This window comes from Cnephaeus nilssonii, assembly GCF_951640355.1.
Source record: "Cnephaeus nilssonii genome assembly, chromosome: 16".
Classification (NCBI taxonomy): Eukaryota; Metazoa; Chordata; class Mammalia; order Chiroptera; family Vespertilionidae; genus Cnephaeus; species Cnephaeus nilssonii.
This window is the reverse complement of record NC_137087.1, coordinates 20,006,923-20,030,162: the sequence shown is the minus strand read 5'-3', so window position 1 is coordinate 20,030,162 and position 23,240 is coordinate 20,006,923. Positions and strand designations below refer to the sequence as shown.

At 51.7% G+C, this 23,240-nt stretch overlaps 1 protein-coding gene across 2 annotated transcripts in view; it reads left to right on the top strand.

The window, feature by feature from the left end:
• Positions 1–16,251: 16,251 nt before the first annotated feature.
• UNC5B (unc-5 netrin receptor B) overlaps positions 16,252–23,240 on the top strand; it is a 79,589-nt gene continuing 72,600 nt past the window's right edge. For both annotated transcript variants that reach the window (XM_079792950.1, XM_079792949.1), the window contains exon 1: positions 16,252–16,804. In XM_079792950.1, the coding sequence (XP_079649076.1) occupies positions 16,726–16,804 (79 nt within the window). In that variant the 5' untranslated portion in view covers positions 16,252–16,725. The remainder of the gene's footprint in view (positions 16,805–23,240) is intronic.

The following is a 23,240-nucleotide window of genomic DNA, read 5'->3' as shown; positions in this document are numbered from 1 at the left end:
GAGTGTCCTAAATCCAGCCAGGCGTGAAAAGCAGGCATCGCCTACCCTCCCTGCCTCCCTGCCTGTCACTTAATCAAGCGCAGACAGACCCAGGGCCACATTATAAGCCCAGACCTCTGCAGGCTTCCTGCGGCCGGGTGCTGGCAGGGGGCCCCCAGGGGGGCACACCGTGACGCGTCAGACCTGTCAGCTCTGATGCTGTAGAAGGGATACACAGGGCAGTGAAATATAACCCCAGTTCCTGCTTCCTGATGTCTGGGCTTGGGTCACCAGCGTGCAGGGCCGCCCCGGGTCCCAGGCCTGCCAGAAACTCCCTCCCTCAACAGGGATCTGCCTGAGGGGAAAGGAGGCTGGAGCCAGTCTTCCCCAGCCCAAGGGCGGAACCAGATGGACTTGCCTGTCCTGTTATAGTTCTCTCTGTCCCTAGTTTCTCCGAACCCTTTTCATGGGGCAGGTTTCACCCAGTCCTTGAAATCACCTTTGACCTGGTCCTTGTCACAAGGAGACACTCTAGAGGCCCAAATTTCGGACAACACAGTTTCTAGGGGCTGCAGTGCTGGAGTGGAATTGCTGTGTGGTCTTGGGAGAGTCACTTTGCCACTCTGTGCCAAAGGGGTGAGTTAATTAGATGCTTGACCAAATATAGCAGGCTAATTTTTCGGTTGAGAAGACTCTCCCAGAATCCCCTCTTATGTCCCACCCCTGATGGTGGGCAGACCGTAGGAGGAAGGAGAGCTGGGGAAGAGGTCCTGCATGTGCACACGTGCAAACAGGAGGCCCAAAAGGAAGCAGCGACCCCATGGAGAGCTGGGTTTGCAGGGCAGATGGTAAGTGAAGGCTGCAAACATCCTGCTTCCCATTTCTCTTCACAGATTCCTCTCTCTCTCCCTCTGAACACTTCGGGCACCTTACCAGCCTCTCTATACAGGAACAGGCCCACCTTGTTATTTTTTCCATCAACAAACATCAATTTAATATCTTAGGAAAAATGCCTGGTCCCATGCTGAAAACACACTAACGTGCATTATTATTATTGCAATCATCATCTTCTTCTTCTATGCCAGGTGTTGGCATGCTCTTTCCCTGGACATCACGTGCTTCCCTGAGGACGGTCACCAACTAAATATTCTCTTCCTGCACCAAACTGTCCCAGGAGAGGTGCGGATAGGGCCTGCACAGCCTCACGCAGTCTTCACCGTGCCTGCCCTCACCGGGATTGGTGGTTTCTCAACATGTTTCCTCCAGTAGTGGGCCTCTTTCTTTACACAGACCCCCTAATTAGTCAACCAGCTGCTCTTAAGGAGGCGGTGGGATCCTGAAGTCCTACTCAGTAATCCCTGCACCATCCCACTCCGTGGCAGCTTCCTCTGCGGAACCCAGGGACTCCCTGGAACACAGGTGGAAATCACGGAGGAGGAGAAAAGCCTGGGAGTCCAAAGGACTGGGTACAGCACAGGCCATTATCTTACTGTGTGATTACGGGCAAGTTACTACCCTCTCTGGGCTTCAGGTCCATTTTCATTGAATGAGGAAGTGGGAATGGGGGAGGCTGAAAAGATGACCACCCTACAATGGGGAGAAAGGGGAGAGTTACCATTAACATGGGTGAGACCACTACGCCATCCTTCCTGAGACCGGGACCAGCCACATCTCCTCAGGTGGCAGATCCCCTCCGGAGTGAGTCGCTGCACACCAGAAAGGCTTGGAAGTTTTGCTTACTCACTAGTTGCCCCCAAATATGTCTCCTCTAGTCTTTCGCCGTGTCTAAAATTCCACCATTACCACTCAATCCTGGGGCCCCAGTACTTCATGTTTCACTCAGATCTTGTGAAAATACAGGTAACTATTGTGACCCAAAAACAACTCATCAGCTAAGACCTTGGTGACAGTGAGCTGTCATCTGACAGCGTGGAGCTTGGGGTGACAGTCAAGGGGCTCAGCCCAAGAACCAAAGACCAGCTTCACCGATGTCATCATTTTCTGCAACTGATACTCAGGCAGACAAGCTTGAGATTCTAACCAACTGCAGGACCAACCCAGTGTAGCCAGCTGCCCCTGCAAACTCACCACCCACCAGCCCCATTCCTGCCTCCCAGCCTAGCCACCGTGCCTTGCCAATTCCACGTCATCAACAGCCACTGCCAGGCACCTACTGTTCACCAGGCACTGTGCTCTGTGCCAGGGATTCAGCCATGAGGGGACAGACAAGGACCCTGTCCTCACAGGAAGACCCACAATAAACAAGCAAAAAACGCCCGTGACACTGTGCAATGGTATGATCTGGTTCATGCGTTAAAGCAAGGGTGAGGAACATCTGGCCTCCAGGCAGTAGAAGGCCTGCAAAATCACTGGGTCTGGCCCTCTCAAGGCATTGGGGGTGACTTAATTAAATGGTTGACCAAATAGAGCAGGCTAAGTTTTAAGTTGATAATTTTGGATGGCCCACGATTGATGTTATGAATATCCAATGGCCCTTGGCAGAAAAAAGGTTCCCCACTCCCGCTTTAAAGGGTCACTGGCCACTGGATGGAGAAGGGGCTTCTAGGGGACAAAAATGGAGGCACTTTCCCACAAAGCTGGAAAGGGGCTAATCTGGTCCAACCCCTCATGCACAATTGGGGAAGCCGGGACCCAGAGGGGAAAGTAGCAGCAGAGTGGTGTAGTGGAGACAACCCGGCGGATTGGCCTCATCTTAACCCCAGCGTTGACCTTATTCATTAGGTGGCCTTGCTGGAGTTCCGCAGCCTTCCTGAGCCCCGCCTCCCTCATCTGGAAGTGTCCCCCGCCCATCCCACCTCATTGGGTCTATGAGCGTGGATGAGATCACTTGTGCAAAGAGCCCAGAGCACAGTAGGTGCTCAGTGAACAGAGCCATTAATATTGATCTCAGCCTCAGAGGGAGCTGCCCAAGGTCACATAGGCAGTGAGGGGACAAGTCAGAACTGGACCCAGGTCTCCCAGTGCCCTGGCCACCCTCACCAAGATCCAGTCAGCTATCAGTGGAGTTTCCAGGTCAGATAATGGAGGATGAAAACAATTACTAGGATGTTATGCAATTGACTAGCATCAGGTTAAATGATTTTTTTTAAAAAAGGAAGGAAAGTGCTTAAGCGAACACACGCAGGCTGCTACTCTCTGTTTCCCAGCATGCTTTTCCCTGAGGTGAGCTCAGTGGGAGACACAATAAATTACTGTTCAATAGGAAAAGATCATCCCAGCCCAGGGGAACCTTCCCCTGACCACCCTCATCCCCACCCCCAACCAGAGCCACCAGGAAGGGAACTTGCTTCTCTAGCAGAAAGCACTCCAGACTGCAGGAGTGCTTCCCCGGACCAGGCAGGCCTGCGGGACAGCCTCAGAGCAAACAGAGGCCCAGGGCAGGCCAGCCTGGGGCAGGGCAAACAGGAAGGCTTTGGAGCAACCGAGTCTGATTCCTGCCATTCCCCTCAGGGGCCATCCTGCGTTGGGCAGGTTACCCAACCGCTGTGAGCCTGTGTCTTCACATGTGACCACAGGGCCCGCAGCACCCTCCTTGTAGAGGTGGGGCTGCAAGATCCCATGGGGCCATGCAGAGCTCAGGAGCACAGGAGGGGCTCAAGACTTGCTTGGCTCCCTGTGGCTCCAGGTGTACCCTTTGGAGAGTGAGGGGAGAGGTGGTTCCTGGGAGTGAGAGCAGGATGAGACCGGGGGCAGAAGAAGGGGAGAACCCGTAGCTTATTCTCCAGGTGGGGCAAGGGCAGTGGCAGCCCCAGAGCTCCAAGTAGGAGGGACTCAGAGGAAGAAACTTGATGCTGAGGGAGCACAGAGAGGGGTGAGGGTGGGGTGCGGATTGTACTTGGTTGTATATGGGGCCAAGAGAGTAACACTTTCTAAAGGTGCATGAACTCCTTTCTAGGCTGCCACGACAAGGTGCCACAGCTGGGTGGCTTAGAACAACAGACATTTACTGTCCTGCATTCTAGAGGCGACAAGTCTGAGCAGGTGCCAGCAGGGCCGTGCTCCCTCTGAGGGTGGAGAGGAACCCCCTTTGCCTCTTCTCAGCTCCTGGTGTGGCTGGCTGTCCTTGGGGTGTCTTGGCTGGCACTGCATCTCCCAAATCTCTGTCTTCACAGGGCGTTCTCCTTGTGTCTTCATGTCACCTTCCCTCCGTCCGCGTCTGGGTCCAGATCTCTTCTTTCATAAGGACACCAGTCATATTGGATGCGGGCCCACCTAAATGACCTCATCTTAACTTGGCTAAATCTGCAAAGATTCTATTTCCAAATAAGGTCACCTTCTGGGATGCTTGAGGTTAGGACTTCAATGTATCTTTTCTGAAGATGTGGACACAATTCAACCCATAACGGTACCCTTAGACGTACTTTTATACCAGCTTGCTAAAAGGTGCCAATCGTTCAGATCAAGCAATATTATTTTGGGTGATGGCTTGAAGAAAGGGCAGGTAGCAATTATGGGGGGACTAAAGCTCTTAATAGGCCCCCTTGGTTGTTGCCACTGGTAAGAGATGGGGCTAAGCAACCCCCTGGGATGAGTACTTTGACCTCAGAGGACTGGAATAGCACTGAAAGGAGTTACTGTGTGTCAGGCACTGTGCTGTTCCTATTGCATACCTCATCTCATGTCTTTCTCATAATAATCCCATAAAGTAGGCATCAAGCCCATTTCCAAGATAGGAACTGAGGGTGAGACAGGCTAGATAGAGGTCTTGTTCAAAGTCACAAAACTGTAAAAAAAAAAAAAAAAAAAAACTGTCAAGGAGAGGAGCTCAGGTCCCAGTCCAAGCAGTCTGACTCAGCCTCTGGGTCTCACCACTAAGCTAAGTGGCCTTCACATGAGAGAAGTGCGTGGTGCTGTGCCTTCTTCCAGCACTTCAATTCCAAGGTCCTGCCAGAATTGAAACCAAAGGTAAACCCAGAGACCATCTGAAACTGCAGCCAAACCCTTTCCCAGCTCAATAACAAGATCAAAAAGCTGCTCATTGCACTTGAGGTTGGGAATAGAGTTAATCATAGGTGAACTCAATCTATTTAAAGCTGAAGCCCAACACCAATCAACTCAGCCTCGGAAGAATCTGATCGATCTGTTCCTTACTGTACAACAGAGGGAAGTGTTTATGCTGTCTGTGGAAGGCATACGCATATAAAACAAAATTATGTTTCAGTATTCACAATTTGTTCTAGATAGTAATCATAAAAATTATAATTTTATTTTTTATTATATATATACGAGAGAGAGAGAGAGAGAGAGAGAGAGAGAGAGAGAGAGAGAGAGAGAGAAAGGGAAAGGAAGAGAAAAAGAGAAACATTGATGTGAGAGTAGAACATTGATTGGCCGCCCCTTCCATGCCACCACCAGTGACCAAGCCCAGAACCCCGGCTTGTGCCCTGAATCGAACCAGCAACCTTTTGGTGCATGAGATGATGCCCAATAACTGAGCCACACCAGCCAGGTTTAAAATATTCAGTGGCATTCTAGAACCAGCTCTGCTCATGAAAGCCAGTTGTGCACATCTTTTTGTAACTCTGTATTTAGTTATATCATTATGTTATGTTGATAAATTGAACTCAGCTATGGTGGAGTTTTTACAGAATGGAAATTGGCTAACACTATAAATAAGGGCCATTGATGCTGCTTCTGCTTTTTCTTTTCTCCCTGTTCTCTTCCTTCTCCTCCTCCTCCTCTGCCTCCTCCTCCTCTGCCTCCTCCTCCTTTTCCTTCTTCTCCTCCTTCAGAGAGCTGATTGTTAAACATTTACAATACTAGGGGCCCAATGCATGAAATTTGTGCACTGGGGGGAGGGGGTGTCCCTCAGCCTGTCCTGTGCCCTCTCGCAGTTCCGGGAGCCCTTGGGGGATGTCTGACTGATGGTAGCCATGAACCCTGCTTCACTGACCTCCAGGGGCAGCTCCTGCATTGAGCATCTGCCCCCTGGTGGTCAGTGCGCATCATAGCGACCGGTTGTTCCATCGTTCAGTCAATTTGCATATTAGCCTTTTATTATATAGGATACTACTGAAAATATGTTGCAAAAACAAGAGAAAAAATATCCACTAGAAGCTGATCAATAGATGACCTACTTATTGCAATAAGCAGAAAAAGCCTTTTAAAAAATATCATAAATATTTTAAAGAATATATAGGGAAAGATGGGCATAAAAAGGTGAAGAGATGGAAGGTTTCAAATGAGGGTTTCTATTATTTCTGTTTAGTTCTAAAATGAACTAAACAGAAATAATAGAAAAGAAAATTATATGAAATAAAGAATTTACTTATGGACTTACACACTGCAAAAAAGGGCATAAGTAAAACTTGAAGCTAGCTCAATACAATTGTTCAAACAGAAGCAGAAAAAGAAAAATGATAGAAAAATAGTGACCTATGGAATGACATTAAGCTGTTTGACATGTATTTGGAGTCCCAGAAGGAAAGAATAGATAATGGGGGAAAATGTTTTGAAGAAATAATGATTAAATGATGAGAAATATTAACTCACAGATCTAAGATGCTCAATGAACCCTAAGCAAGTTAAGTATGTCCAAAATTACAAAACAATAAAACTCCACGATTTTCAAATTGATGAAAATAAAAAGTGATAGTGGGCTGGATTTAGTGACTCCCTTATACTAAAGAATATGGCAGAAGAGACTGTGAGTTAAGACGACGTCATACAGATGTGCCTTCCTCTGTGCTCACTCTTGGATCAAAACCATAAAACTTTTGAAAAGAAACAGAAGAATATCTTTATAGTACAAAATGCAGTAATCATAAAAGAAAAATTTGTAGAATTGATTTTTATCAATTTAAAAATTAAAACAGCTCTTTGAAAAACATGTTAACAAAATGAAAAAGCAAACTCTAGACAGGGAGAAAATATTCTCAACGCATGTCTGACAAAGGATATGTAATCAGAATGTTTAAGGAACTCCTACCAAACAATAATTAAAAGACAAACATCTCAATAAAAATTTGGACAATAGGCCCTGGTTGGTGTGGCTAAGTGGATAGAGTGTCGGCCCGAGGACTGAAGGGTCTTGGGTTCAATTGCCAGTCAAGGGCATGTACCTGGGTTGCAGGTTCGATCCTCGGCCCAGGTCCCTGAGGCAACCAATCGATGTGTCTCTCTTGCATCGAATGTTGTTCTCTCTCTCTCTCTCTCTCTCTCACTCTCTCCTCCCCCTCCTCCCTTCCATTCTTTCTAAAAATCAATCGAAAAAATATCCTTGGGTGAAGATTAATAACACACACAACAAAAATGGACAACAGGTTTGAACAGATTCTTCAGAAAAGAAGATATACAAATGGCTAATAAGCACATAGAAAGGTGATCACCATCACTAGTCATCAGGGAAGTGCTAATTAAAACTAAATTGAGATACCACTTCACACCCACTGGCTAACATTAATAAGACTGACAGTGTCGGGTGCTGGTGAGGATGTGGAACAACTGGAGTTCTCATGCATTGAAGGTGGGAATAGAAAATGTTACAGTAACTTTGGAAAACTGGGCAGTTTTCTATAAACTTAAACATGTACTTACCTGATGACCCAGTAATTTCCCCCCTAAGTATTTACTACAAAGAAATGAAAACATATGTCCACATATACACACAAAAAGCTTTGTTCAAGAATATTCCTGGCAGCTTTATTCACACCAGACTAAAATGGGAAACAATCCATATGTCCATTATAAGAGAATGAATAAACAAATTATAGTGTGTTCATATAATACTATTCAGTAATAGCAAGGAATGAACTTCTTTCACCAACACAACACCCTGGAATAAATCTCAGTCATTATGCTGAGCAAAAGAAGCCAGTCACAGAAGACTACATGTTATCTGATTCCATGTATGTGGCTTTCAAGAATAAGTGAAACTGCCGACCGGTGTGGCTCAGCGGTTGAGCATCGATCTATGAACCAGGAGGTCATGGTTAGATTCCAGTCATGGCACATGCCCAGGTTGTGGGCTTGATGCCCAGTAGGAGGCGTGCAAGAGGCAGCCGATCAATGATTCTCTCTCATCACTGATGTTTCTATCTCTCTCTCCCTCTCCTTTCCTCTCTGAAATCAATACAAATATAAGGGTGGTGGGCAGGGGCGGGGGAGAAGAATAAGCAAAACTAATCCATGGTGAGAACTGACTGGGAAGAAGCAGGAGGGAATTTTTGGAGGTGATGGATACGTTCATATATTGATTGGGACGGGGGTTACTAGGTGTTTCCCCTTGTCAAATGTCATAGAACTTTTCACTTAAGATCTGTACATTTCACCATATGTAAATTAATACCTCACTCAAATATTTTCAAATGGATTTTAGAGAGAGAGGAAGGAAGAGAAATATCTATTTGTTGTTCCACCCATTCGTGCATTTTTTGGTCAATTCTTGTATGTGCCCCAACCGAGGATTGAACCCGAAACCCTGGCACATGGGGATGACCCTCCAACCAACTGAGCTAGCCGGCCACCAGGGCTACCTCACTCAAATGTTTAAAAAGAGAGAGAGAGCTGGCTGGTGTGGCTCAGTTGGTTGGGCGTCATTCTGTGCCCCAAAGGGATGCTGGTTTGATTCTGGATCAGGGCACATCCCCGGGTTGTCAGCTTGATCTCCAGTAGGGGGTGTGGAGGAGGCAGCTGATCAATGTCAATGTTTCTCTCTCTCTCTCTCTCTCTCTCTCTCTCTCTCTCTCTCTCTCTCTCTCCATTAATAAAAAAATATTTGAGAGGGAGAGAGAGAACACAAGAGAGAGGAAGCACTGGCCAGGAACATGAGTGCGTCAGTTCTTCACTCTTCCTTTCCCCAACCTTGACCTTCACCAGTGGGCTCTCCTGGTTCCAGCAAGCAACACCAACCAGGCAACAGCAGTCTAAGTCCTGATTTCTGCACATGTCCTTGGGTGATGATGTTCGGGGCAGCAATCGCTGGAATTTTTTATAGCTCTCTTAATTTACTGACATTTTCACTTGTTTAAAAAATGATTACCATACAACTTGAAAGAACAGGTAACATTCTCAAAAAGCTTAGCTATGTTCAAAGAAACTACATATCTCTACACACACGCAGACTCTCAGCCTTGAGTTCTGCTTAAAAGACGCCAGCAATGATAGAGTCATCAGAACAGCGGATCTAGAAGCAACCGCTGGAAAGCTAAATACGACCAACTTCATAGTTCAGAGAGGAATCGATTTCTAGCAGAAGAGCTGAAGGAAGAGAATTCTACGTATTCAGAACCAGATGAATGGCTGCTGATGTTACAAGAAAGACAGAGCAGAGGATCTGACAGGGAGCGCTCCCCATCTGGCCCTTCATCAAAGAGTCAGTATTCACAAGACAGGTTTTCGCTATTCCCCCTACACGCTTCCACGCAAAAACACATACCCTCTCCAGGTTACTATCAGGTTTCTTTCCTCTGCCTGGCCCTCCAATTAAGATCTTTGTTGCCAATTATCCAAAAGAACCTGCTACTGAAAATGCAGACCCACAACAAGAAACAGGAATTCTGTCTCTCTTCCAAGTTAAATCTGAATTATCTCTCCATTTTTGTTTAAGGAACTGCTTTAACTTAAGTGATTAGACATCTGCCCAAGTGAAAGCTTTACGGGATTATAATGATTAAGACATAGCTTGTAAACAGTGTTGGTTTAATATGAACTCCATTGAGTGAATTATTTACGCGACCCTGTACTCTTTGAATAGTATAAATGTTGTGTTTAAGCTGGTTAACAGTCCATTCTTACATCACTGGAAGCATCACATGAGCATTTCTGAAATTGGACATATTTGAAACGGCAAAGGCATTTTTATATGCCAAGATCTGTATTATCATAGTTTTAAGACAAATGTAAAGCGACTTGATGGTTACCTGAATACATTTAAATTGAAATGTTTAAAAGAATAAAGTAGGAGAAAGTTTAAAAGGTCTATTACTCTACACCCTGTTAGACTAATTCCCCACTCGGAACTCCAGGCAGGGCCTGGAAGGCGCTGGACTGTCTTTTAGAATGTGGGCTCAAAGCTGAGAGTCAGTACTTACCGGCGGTCCCTTCCCCTCTGGGAGCCTCAGTTTCCATTTTAATGGGTTCACATTAACACCTACCTCCAAGAACAATGGAGATGAGCAATGGGAAATTGAGTCAGGATAAAAGAACTAAGCACACCCAGGATTTGAACTGGCCGCTGTCTCTAGGGAAGCAGGGAGAGCTGAGGTACAGTTTTCCCCATTTTTCACATGGGGATGATCATAGCATCCACCTCGCGGGTTATAATGGAGGTTGAGGAGCTGGTTCAGGAAGAGCTTTGCGTCGTGTCTGGCTGGCTGTAACTGCTAATCGCTCAGTGTACACGAGCTGGCCTTGTTGTTTTCTAAGACAGCGACCACTCCCGTAAGCCCTGGTCAGTCCTGTGTTCACAGCTGTGTGCTGAGAAGTCCACAGGCACCTCTAACTCACCGTGTCCAAACCCAAACTCCCCACCTTCTCCTAGCCCACCCCTCCTCCTCCTCCTCCTCTTCCTCATCTTACTGTTTCTCCCATTGAAACCCCCTTCCTCTGTTTCCCTTCCATTCCCGCCCCCAAATCCCACTCTCACTGAGGCTCAAAGTCCGGAGACTTTCTCCTCTCTCCCAGAGTCCCCAGGTACTGCCACCTGCAGCCCTGACCCTCTGGAGGGCAGGAAGAAATCTCACTAGTTCCCCCCTCCCCTCTGAACTGTCCTCTCAGCCTGAAATGTGCTCCCACAGCACAGCTCCCATGAGGCCTCTCTCCAGCTCAGTCAGCACCCACGACCCCCCATTTCCTACAGAATCAGTCTCTAGCACCGCAGTCCGTGCCCTCCCTGAGAGATTTCCCCTCCTGCCTTCTCTGCCATTTACCCCCTGGTGGGTACGCTGTTGGGTGGAAGGACCAGGACCAGGCTACCCCCTGACCACACCAGCCCCACTCGGGACCTCAGGCTTTTCTCGCACTGTCCGGTACCTGGGATGCGTCCTCTTCCGTGCTTAGGCTTCCTTCTCCCCCGGGTCTAGCTCCCAGCTCCCTCTTCAGAGCACAGAACCCACCCACACCCTCTCAGAATGGAGGCGTGCCTGCCAGTCTGCAGCATGTCCCAGCCCTGGCCCCATAATGTGTGGGACTTGGTGCACACGTATTTTTAACAGGGCCCCTGGTTGAAATGTTGTTAAGAACTTCAAGGCAGACAAGTCCCAACTGAGGGACATGCTACACAAGACCTGACCAACAAGCCCCAAACTGTGGAGATCATTCATGTCTGAGAAATGGTCACAGCCAAGAGACGCCTCGGGGTCCTGACTACCATGCGTCATGTGGTGTCCTGGTTGGGATCCTGGAACAGCAGAAGGACAGTAGGGGAAAACTAAGGAAAGGGAATGAACTTCAGTTCATAATAATATATCAATATTGGTTTATTAATTGTAGCGAATGCACCATAGACATTAATAATGGGGAAACTGGGTGAGGGGTAAATGGAAACTTTCTCTACTACATTTGCAGTTTTTCTGTAAATCTAAAACTACTCTAAAAAGTTTATTTTTAAAAATTAACAACAACAAACTTTTTTTTTTTTTTTTTGAGAAGGTGACAGCACAGTATATTGTCTAAGACACAGTCAGGATTTGAACCTGGATCTACATGGCTCTTGAACTCTAGGGCGAGAGTCCTCCCCTAAAGGGAAAAGAAAACTGTGTTTGGGGGGGGGGGGGGGGAGGAGGAAGGTTGTCACAGTACTTAGTAGAGGTTATGATTCCGGTGGGGGGAGGGGGAGGTGGGAGGAGGAAGGTTGTCACAGTACTTAGTAGAGGTTGATTCCAAGCTTGATGGCCCAGGACACACAGTGTATGATTCCATTTATATGAAATTCCCGGAACAGGCAAAGCCATAGAGACAAAAAGTAGATTCTTGGTCGCCAGGGGCTGGGGGAGGGGGCATGGGGAGTGACTGTTTAACGGTATGGGGTTTCTTTTGGGGGTGACGAAATGCTATCAAATTAGATAGTAGTGATGGCTGCACAACATCGTGAACATACTAAAAACCACGGAATTGTATACTTTAAAATAGTTAAAATGGTAAAAATTTGTCTCAGTTAAAAATAAGAGTACAAACTTGAGATCCGGACTGTCTGCACTGCGCCATTACTAGCTGTATGTGACCTTGGGCAAATTACCAATCCGTGCCTCAGTTTCCTCATCTGATAAACAGGAGTAATAACCGCTCTTATCTCATAAGGTGTCGTCAGCCTGTAAAGGACCAGGACAGTACCGGTACACAGAGAGCACTCAGCGTTTCCTAGAATAATATTATTACAAAGAGGTGGCAGAGCGGCAAGGACTTCAAGCCCACATGCCTCTCTCCCCAGGGTCCAGGCGTTTGGAGTTCATGCTGAACAGGATAGTGTGGGGGTGGGGAGCGGAGCGGATTGTAGCGAATGCACCATAGACATTAATAATGGGGAAACTCATCCCCAATCCTTCCCACCCAAGATCCTGCAAACCCAGTTGTCTGGAGGCTCCTCTCCAAGACAGTCCCGGGGCTGAGGTCCACTCCAGGGCGGCCCCCAGGTGGAAGCCTTCCGGACCCCAGGCTCTGGAAAGAGGCTGAAGCCGCCACGGAGGAGGTGTGAGCTGCAGCGCGCCGCCTAGTGGCACCCGTGAGCGCATGGGTACCGGCCGCAGAGGAAGGCACCTCCCAAAGCCGCCAGCTGTGCGTGCAGGGAACCCTACAGCTGCCTTTAAATCTTCATTGGTAGTTTGTCTTCGGCCAAAGTAGGGGATTTCTGTATATTCTTTATAATCCTATGAGCTAGTTATTGTTCTCATTTTACGACTGAGGAAACTGATGCTTGGAAAGGCTCGGCAGCCAGCCCAAGGTCTCCCAGCAGGTAAGAGCATCCATCAGCTCTGATTCCTGAACTCCGGCTCTCACACACTCTTCTGGTTTTCGAGAAATGAGGGAGCCCGTGGAAACATTTGCAGTCCCCTCTAATTGCCAAAACTGGCTTTGTGGCTGATTTTGAAGCAGCTGTATTGTATAAAGGCTTCCCCACCTCCAGCCTCCAGCCTATATACCGCCCCCCCCCCCCGCCCCCCAGTCATCCAGGAAATGGAGGGGAGGTGGGAGGCACCTTGTAGGACTTACTCGGCTAGGCTGTAGGCCCTTTGACCAGTAACCCCTCTCTCCCCAATCTCACTGATGTGTCCATTCAACCAATACTAATGGATGCCTACTATGTGCAGGATACTGTGTTAGGTGCTGCTTATTCAATGGTAAACAAGAAAGGGAGTGGACCTCTGCCTCCAAGCAGCTCACTGCATGATCCTTTTTCTTAACTCACAGCAGGACCCCTTTGCTGTGAGTCCCATGGCTCTGGGCGTGGGAATACCCTGGTGTAAGTCTTAATCCAGCTACTCCAAGGTATTATCCCAGACTGGGGCCTTGTCTGTTCTTCACTCATCCCAGGGAAAGGTGTGGGCTCAGGTGTGACTCCTGCTGAAGTCCTCTCCCTGGACCCAGGAGATGCCCAGGCTGCAGAGGAATCCCATCTTCAGCGGGATGCTTAGCTGCAGGTGGCTGAGGAAGGGGCACATCCCAGACCCTTGCACGGCATGGGAGGGGGTTCAGGGGAGTTATGGAGAGATCCTCAATGTGGGATGCTGGAGTCCTGGAGGGAAACAGGGTCTAGGACCTCCCATGGGTATATTTCAAGAATTGAAAGAGTTTTTAGGCTGGGAAGTGGTGCATGGACCGGCAGGAGAGGGGAAAAGGACCACTCTCCCTTTGCTTGCCACCTCCCCCCCGCCCCCCGACCTCTCCACCCCCCCAACTCCCAACTCTCCAGCCAGAAATTAAACAAAGTCATGAAACCTGACACTTGGACTAGAGGCCTGCCTGGTGCAATTACTGCCTGAACAGGGCTGGAACTTATTTGAAAATTCTCCAATATCCCACTGGCCTTCTGACTGAGAGAGAGAGAGAGAGAGAGAGAGAGAGAGAGAGAGAGAGAGAGAATGCAGGAGGCCAGGTCCTCTGCTCAGGTAGTGTCCTTGGCCATATGCCTACACACAGGCAGATGTGGGTCTTGGTACCTGTGTCCCTGAATGTGTTTCCTGGTGATACTTAAGTATCTAAACACCTATCTGTCTTTAGTGTCTTCTGCCTAGGAGTATATTTGTGCTTCTGGGGGTGTGTGCCTGTGTATGTGTTTGTCTGTGATGAGGCATATGTGTGTGCTTTTCTGAGTCCTGTATTTTGGGTATATGGTTGTCTCCGCAGCTGGGTTCCTGTTTGTACATTGATGTTTCTGGGAAAGTCATTTTGCACCTGTGAGTCTTGGTTGTATGTCTACTTGTGTGTACCTTGTTGGTGTGTGTCAGCCAGGTGTGCCCTGTGACTGTGTCTAGGGATTTGGGTGTGTATAGGCGCTTGTAGTTATGTGGATAGGTGGAGCTGGCTGGGTAAAACAAGCCATTGACTCTCTCATCCACTGCCCTTGCCTGGGCTGTCCTGGGACAAGCTAAAAATAACCCACCTACCTTCGCCCAGTTTGCCACAGTTCTTCCCTAGGGAGTCCCATTCTACCTATATCCACCCTCCTGACCCTGGGTGCCCAGCCAGAGAGGGCTGGGGAGGTGGACTGATTACATACATCCTCCCCCAAATGCTCCAGACCCCCATATGTGTGTGTGTGTGTGTGGGGTGTTATGGAGGGAAGGGAGTACTGGGAAGTCCTGCCTGTATCTCTCCTTTGGGGAACAGCTGGAGCAAGCCCTTGTTGCTTCTCTGCCCCCACAAAGTCCCCTTCCAACCTGCAGGTCTGGCCCCAAGTCCTTTCTCCTCCAACCTAGGAAGCACCCCTGGGGACCCTTGGCTCTATTTCAGCACATCCTCTACTGGCTCTTGGGCCTGTCAGGCCCTCTCTCTGATTTCCTTCATTCCTCCTGAAGCAGCCCCCTGCATCTGTGTCTGAGGAGTGATTCCAGATCCCAGTTCCAGGAAAATCCCAAGTAGTGAACAGATCAGGGCTAGGTGGAAGAGGCAGTCGGCTGGCTGCCAGCCCCTTCTCACAGCCACTCCAACACCAGAGGGCTTCTTTACAATCCCATCTCTCCTGCCCCTTTCATTCACTCACTCACTTATTCACTCTAAGCTGTGCATTCTTGAGCAAATAACTTTACATCTCTGTGCCTCAGTTCCTTCATCTGTAAAATGGGGATTCAAATGGTACTTCCCTCAGAGAGTTGTGAGGATTCACTGAGGTAATGCATATAAAGTGCATGCCTAGCACCCCATGCCTGGCACCTAGAAGGTCTCTGCTGACCTATCCTTTCTGATGTCTCTGGGTTTCAATCTCAAGACACCCATCCCCAAACTCCACCTAGTCCCATGTGACCCTTAGCCCACCCTTGGGTGGTCAGGACTTCCCTCCAGAAATCAGAATGGCTGGGAGGGGAGATCCTGGAGAGATTACAGACACTTGTGCTGCAGTATCCATACTTTTTTTAAAAAAAATTCTATTATGTCCCCTTGTGAAATAGCTATTATCATTATTTTCTATTTTATAGCTAGTGACAAAAGGAGCATCAAAATGGTTAAGTAACTTGTTCAAGGTCACACAGCAGGTAAGGGGCAGAGCACAAGTATACACTAAGCCAAAAATTGGCTGCCCTCCCCCCCCCCCCCCCCCTTGTGCCCTCTGTCACTCAGGGGCGGCTGGGTTTCTAACATCCTAAGACCTGAGAGCTGAGGAAGGCTCAGAGATCTGGGAAACAATTCTGCCCAGGGTCATAGCAGGATGATCCAGATCTGTGCCCAAGTTCACATAGCTGTAAGCCCCAGCTTAACCAGGACTTGAGTGTGAGATTTTCTCATTTATGAAGCCTTTTTGGAAAGACCCCACATGTGGAAAGCATTGAGGTTAATATGCACCAGAGAACTAAAAATGAAAGTCCTGAGTTCAGAGAAGAAAGCTGACATAGCCAAGCCAAAGGAGAGCACAAAGGTACAGTTCCTTAGTTTTTGGAAAAGAAACTTGAGCAGAATCCGCTCCCAGCTATGATCCAGCAGCCGGGTTTTCCAATGCCCCGGGCACAGTGTCTCGCGAGGTCCCCCCTGAAGTACCCCCAGTGCTTCGGGACCGGGCCCTGTTGGCCGTCGGATCCCCCTCAGGAAAGGCCCTCCGCCGGCTCCGCCCACTCCCGCCCAGGCCCCGCCCCGCGGCGCACTGAACCCCTCCACTTTCGGACTCACTGGGGCTCGCGAGCCGCAGCGCTCGGCATTGTGGCAGGCGGCGGGGACCCGTGAGGCCGCCGGAGCCGCGGGCTGCGGCAGGGCGCAGAGAGGCGCACCGCACAGGGGCTTGGACGGCGCGGCGCCGGCCGCTGCGAGCGCGGCTGAGCGCTCTCCGCTTCGGTCGCGCAACTTCGGAGCCAGGGGGCGGGAGCCCGGAGAGCGCTCGGAGCCCGGGAGCCCGAGGAGCGCAGAGAGGGGCGCACCAGAGCCGGGCTCCAGAGCGGGCGCCGAGCACCCTTGGCACTCCGAGCACCAGGCGGCCCTCTGTGCAGCGTGGCTGCCGCTGCCCCCACGGAGGGCACGGGCTGGCGCGGCCGGGCGCCGGGGAGGACGGCGTGGAGGCGGCGGCGGCGGCGGAGACGGCGGCGGCGAGGCTGGGGCCAGGGAGAGAAACCCGGGGGAGAGGCGCCCGAGCCGGGCCACGGGAGCATGTGGTCCCAGAGCGGAACGCGGGGCGCGCTGCTCCTGGCGCTGCTGCTCTGCTGGGACGCGAGGCTGAGCCTAGCAGGTAAGGAGCGATCGGGCTTGGGGTCGGGAGCGGGAGGTGGGCGGGGGGGCGGGGGGGGCGCAGGGGACCCTAGCTTCTCACTCTGGTCCGAAATTGAGGTGGTCGGTTGCCGCGTAGGTGCGCCCCGGGAAAGTGGCTTGAGCGGCCAAGTTAGAAGGTAGATTTCTCTGCCCCACCAAAGTGGGCGGTGGCTCAGCCACCTCGTTGGGTGGTTGTCGGGGGGGCGGGGGGGGAGGGCGCAGGCCGTGGGGTTCAAAGTAAGCCGGAAGCCTCCTGCTTGCTCCTGGAAGACATCGCTTTTTTTTGGAAAGGGTGTCCGAGTGAGGGTCTGCGCTCCGGGAGGACCCGCCTCATGGGGACCCCTGGTTCTCCGCGCGCCCTGTGGTGCCGCCGCTTCGGAAAAACGACCGCTGAGTGGGCCCGGTGTGCGCTCGCTTGCATTTCGCCGGCAACTTCCTAGCCCGGGTCCCGGCTTTCCCCGGCGGGAGGGAGGGAGAGACCTGCGGAGCACGGGGTCCGCTCCGCGAGCCGAGGTGGCAGGCTTGAAAGGCTTTGGCTGTAGAAGGGAGGGCACTTACGGCTTTCCCGAGACCGTGAGACCCACAGGTCTGGAAGGATTTTTTTCTGGGTGTTGTTATTGGTGGTGGTGGTGGTGGTGTGTGTGTGTAAGGATCCTGCCGAGTTTCCTTTTAAATGGGTCATTGACATTTTCCCTGCCTGGGGAGCAGACAAGGTGCGCTCGCCTGGGTACCGCTCCTACTCTGGATCCAGCAAGATGCCTTAAGGGGGTTGGTGGGCTCCTGAAATAAAGTCCCTATTCCCACCCACCCCACCCCGTCATGGATGAGTACACGTCTTGCTCCCCTGTAGCTGGGCCCAACGTCCCTGACTGGGCTGTGTCTTCCCGGAGAGCCGGCGGCCGCGCGGGAGCCAACCTCTCGGGAGCGGAGACCCAGGCAGGCGGGCTGGCCCGGGCCGCAGGGGGCGGAGTGGGAGTGGGAGGCGGGGCGGGGGCGGGGGGGGGGGGGGGGGGACGGGGACATCCTGTACCGAGCCCTCTGGGTTGAGGTTGAGAATGGGGCAGGAAAACTGGTGCAGAAAGTGGATGAGATGAGAAGCCCTCCCTCCTCCACCTTCCACTGGGATGTTGACATCCGTCCCCTTTCCCCCAACCAATAGGCAGAGGTTCCTCACTTTGGAATTAATTCCTCACTTTGGAATTAATGATTCCCACGGCCCAGAAGTAAGGGCTTGGTTTTAGCCACCTCCCCCCGCCCCCCCCCCCCCCCCCTTCTCCCTCACACACTTTTTTTTCCCCAACCCTGTGTTGTAAAGTTACGACACAATCATTTGATCCAAGTTAATTATGATTTGGGCAGACTCTGGTATTTAAAGCAGTGTTTTGAAGTTGGAAGGCAATGATGGGGCTGGGGGGCAGGCTGCTGAATGACCAACCTTGTTACAAAGAGTACAGTTGGATGTGGGAGGTGCTGGGCTGGGGTGTTGGTTTCTGGTTTGAGGGTGTTTGAAGAGAGTTGATTGAAGGGTAGGGTGAAGTCTCTGTAAATGGCACATGGGCAGGGTTGGGTCTTGGGAAGCTGTTTTCGTAGCAGCAGGGCAATGGGAGTGGGAATAAATACTGAGGTTGCTGGGGGCAGGGGTTTCGGGGAGCAGGAGAAAGACAAGACTGGTTGGCCTGGGGCTCTCTGGAGCCGCGCAGTCGTCTCAGCTGGGAGGCTGGGGGTGGACAGCCTCCTGCTTAACAAAGCATCCAGCCCCCACCTTCCCCAGAAGAACCCCGAGCTCAGGGCTTTGATGGATTTGGGCACGAATGGTGCCCAGTCGGAAATGGCCTCTAATACCGGGCTTTGATTTCTCACTAGCTAGCAGAACTGGTGCTGGAATTGTGCTCATTACTTAGCACGGCAGGGGCTGCCTGCCCACCAGCCTGGACAGGGGCCAACTGGTGGGGCTGGCGTGCAGCCTTCCCTTTGCCCAGAATGTGCAGTCCTTAGAAACCTGCCTTCAGGAGGGAGAATGTGCCCCTCCCCAGGCCCAGACCATCTTTCAGAATGTTCTTTGGGTCTTCCCGGTGAATCCCTCATGCGTCCCATTTCACTGATGAGGAAAACCAAGGCAGGAGTGTTGGCTTTCTTCAAATCTTGCCTTCACCTGCCCGCAGATCCCCATCGCAGACTTGTATGCAGAGCTCCTGTCCCGTAGCCAGGTGGACGCAGGCCCCCCTGGACTCTTCCGGGCGGCCCCACCCGTTTCTCCATCAGGAGCCTGAGGTCAAGCGGAGGCAGAGAAAAGGCTGTCCCCACAGCGGGGACACCTCCTGCCCCCCAGCCCCAGCCCAGGGATTATGAGAATTTTTCTTAAGTTTGATGCAGAAACCAAACCTGGAGCCTAAAGCCCCAGCCAGACCTTCAGAAAGAGATGCCAGCAAATGACTGAGCAGGAGAGGCCACTTCAAAGCTGGGTTGGCTCCCGGAGTCTCTTCCCACCCCACCCCTCAGCCTTTCCTGGAGCTTTTAATGAGCCTTTCCTTGGCCTCTGGCTGGGATGCTTGAGGAGGAAGCGAGGTGTCATGATAACACTTCTTTCTTTTTAAGGTGCAATTAAAATCAGGGTTTTCCTAGTGTCTCTGCTGTGTGTGTGTGTGTGTGTGTGTGTGTGTGTGTGTGTGTGTTGGGGGGGGGGGTTCCGGCCTTGCCTCTCTCTGCACTGTGGAAAACACCCATCTCACTTAAACAAATGGAAAATCAAGAATGTCTTAATGGGTTTCTCATTAAAGTACAAGTACCACTGCAGGGGAGGAATTTGGGATGCAATCTCTCTCCTCTCTTCTCTTCCCACCCCAAACTGGGAATTCTGTAGGACAAAACCATTCCCCCTTCTCCAACCCACGTATTTAACTACTGAAGCTTTGGGACAGGCCCCGACCTGCCCAGGGTTACTCTGGGCTCAGGGAGAGAGCTGGCGTCGGAACTCAGTCCTTCTGGCTCCTTCACGCCACCTATGCAGCGAATCAGCCACCAGGGGCCTGGGGTTGAGATTCTGAAATCCAGGTCCCACCGAAGAGAAGGTTGGCTTTGCTGTGTTAGATGGACTGGTAGCAGGAGGGGGGAAAGACAGGAGTTGGGAGCAGGGACCCTGGAGAGGTGGAAGAAGGCAGGACCAAAGGTCAGAGGTGAGGCCCTGAGACCAGGCAAGTGCCCAGAGAAAGCTCCACCCCTGGGTCCCCCCCCCCCCCCCCCCCCCACCTATCTTCTCAGCAATTTCCCCAACCTGCCCTCGGGCCCATCTTCCTCCCCACCCCACTTCCTTGTTGAGTTTCTCCTGAACTGAAGGTACTTGACCTTGCTTCTGGCCGTTAGGCCTAAAATGAGGTCTGCCCCCTCCCCCCACTACCTCCCAACCCCTCCCATTCCAGTGCTTAGAGAGCAAGGTTGATGGTGATTCTGAATGGCCAGTCCTGGAGCCTCCCCCCAGAGCCTGCTGGCTAAGCATAGGGTCTTTTTGACTTCAGTGCTGGGGTTGGGGTCGCAGGGAGACACCTTGGAGCCCACCAAGGCCTGTAGGAAAGGAGGGAGAGGTTGGTCATAGGTTGGGACATGGACCTTGCCCACTGGGGGCTGTGGCTGTGGCTGTGGCTGGGGAGTAAAGAGAAACTGCTGCCTAGGCTGGGGGGCCCCCAAGGGGGAGAGAGGAGGAAGCGGACTGCAGAGGCCTGAGTGGGCACTCCTCCTCCTCACCAGTTTCCTAAGCAGCTTCCACCAAAGGAGGCATTAAAGCTTGGAGGCAAAATGAAACCGAACAAGTGCACCCTGTGCTTTTCTGTTATTCGGGATTTTTTTTAAAAGGAAAATTTTAAACTCCATAACTGGGCTGATAAAAGGAAGAGCAGTTTCTGGAAGCGGGAGGGAATCCGTGCACGCCACCCTTCTGAAGTTCGGGCTGAGGCGCCACCTCCTGCTCCCTTGGGGCCTGCACTCAGCCAGATGCCCCTGGGAGCCTGGGGAACTTTCTCCCTGACCTGACGTTTTGGTGAGCCAGAGCCGGAGGGAGCCAGGTGAGCCTCGGGGGGCTTTTTGGCAGAAGTCTGGCATCCTGTAGCAGGCCTGGCTCCTCGCTGTTAGTTTAGTGGCACATTGGATTCGAACTCCGTGCCAACGCCCCTCCAGCCACTGCACCCCCCACCCCCACAGGGCAGGACGCGCAAGCTCCTGTGAGGTTAATCCACAGGTCCCAGATGCTCCCCTTTATCTCCTACCCTCAGCTTCGGAGATGCTAATGGCAGTGAAAACGTTTGCTGAAGTGCAGGCATAAATCAGGCTGCCTCCCCACTGTTCCCTCACCCCCCACCCCCCACCCCCGCCCCTTTTGTTTCCTCTTCCTTCTTGCCAAAAGCACTGGGGTCCCTGGGAGTTCCCGAATTTACCCTCTGACCACTCAGCCTGATTAGCATCTCCTAACATCTCCATAGCTCATTCGCTGCCACTGCACCAGCCACACACACCTTGACACCACCGGCTCCTCCTTTCCTTCCTCCCTTGTACCCCCCTCCTCCCCCTCCCCCTCTCTTGCTGAGCTAAATCGGTAGGCTGGAGCCCGGGAGCTCTCACCACCAAAGGAGTGAGTGCACTGAGCCTCCCTCTTTCTCACCCCCCAGAACGGGCTGCCCCCAGCGCCTCACAACTTCCCCACTACTGCTTGGCTCATTTCTCGAGGAAGGCAGGCTGTGGGTGTGAGAGTGTGTATTAAGGAGTGTGTGGGGGGAGGTGAGAATATGTATTAAGGGGGGTGGAGGGAGGTGGGAGTGTGCAGTGGGAGGTGAGGGTAGGTGTGGTGTGGCGCTGGGGCGTTCAGTGTGTGTGGATGTGATGTGTGCGGGAGGACGGGTGTGTGTGTTGAGGAGGTTGGGTCTTTTGTATACGGGGTGTGTGATGTAGATGGCTGGGTGTGTATGTTTGGGTGTGTGGGGTGTGTGCACCCTACCCATGGACACAGCTGTGGTGTGTTTGTATGGAAATAGAAACAGGTGTGTGTAGCGAGGGGATAGGGCGTCACGCCCGGGGCAAGGGAAGCTCCGTTCATCGTTTTTCCATTGTTGGGGGTGCCTCTTGGAGATGGGACCCAGGCTATTCGCCCCTTCAGCACTAAGGAGACCTCATTTTTGCCCTGTGCTGTGGGCTGTGAGCAGGATTTGGTCCCAATGCAGGTTCTGGAAATGGAAGGGCAGAGGTCAGCTTTTCTATTGAGGGCAGATGGGATAGGCCTGCCTGAACGTGTGTTTTGCCACTCCACTGAGAGGAAAGTTGGCCATAGATTGGCTCTAAAACCAGCCCAGGAGCTTGGGCGACTAACTGCCCCAGGAGGACAGGGATCTGAGTCCTGGGGTCTGCTGCAGTCACTCCAGCTTGCCCAGAGCATTGCCAGGGTTTGTGCTTCAGCCCTTCAAGAGGCTGGAGAAGATTTGCTGGAGAAGAATCAGGCTTGAATGAATGGCATCCTAATGAAGAGCAACCCAGGCAGGCATGGCTGGGCTGCGACTCTGTGGCAGCAATGAAAGAGCCACATGCACACACAGGCCCACGGGACTCCACTGTCCTTACGCACCTCCTTGGTCACGAAGGTTCCTCTGCTTCCTGACTTCTGCCCATGCTGGGGACTGCCATCCTTACCTCTAGGGTAAGGTGTGCCATTGGGGAGCAGAGAGACCGATAGGACACAACAGCCCCACGGTGTGCATATTGCTTTCCGGTTGATCAGAACCTCTAATGGGTGGGGACCTCACTTGATCCTTGTAAGAACCCCATAAGGAGGGAGGTGCCAACTTAGGAAGCTGACCTAGGTCCCAGGTCAGAGCCAGAGCGTGCAGGTTGCTGATGCCTACTCCAAAAGTGGTCAATGACAGTCAGAGGGTCGACGATGCCAAGTGAGGGCAACAGCGATATATGCAGGGAAGAGCTCAGCAAGCAGTGAAACTGCAAGGCTGGGGCTTCCTGGAGGGGGTGACAGGAGCTCACTCCTTTTCGAAGGGCATGTCCTGACGAGAAGATGGGATGGGGGTAGCTAGCCGGGGCACCTGGGCAGGAGTGCCTGGCCTCAGACCTCCTCCACTCCCAGGAAATGGGTCAGCATCTAGATGCTCGGCCACCATCTTGGATGGGCACCAACCCTTGGTGAGCCACCCCCAGGCCATGTTTCCCTCTGGGGTCTCGCAGGCTCCACTGAAGGGGGTGCACCTTGTGGGCCTGCTACAGGCTGGGACCTGGCTGTAGGCTGGGACTTGAGCAGGGCTTGACAGGAAAAGATTTCTTATTCTTTACTAGTAGCCCATTTGCAGGAAGAATCCTGCAAGCAGCCACTGCGGCCACGTGCGCTGCCGCTGCCACCACCGTTTCGGCCGCCGCGCCTGCACCCGCGCGCC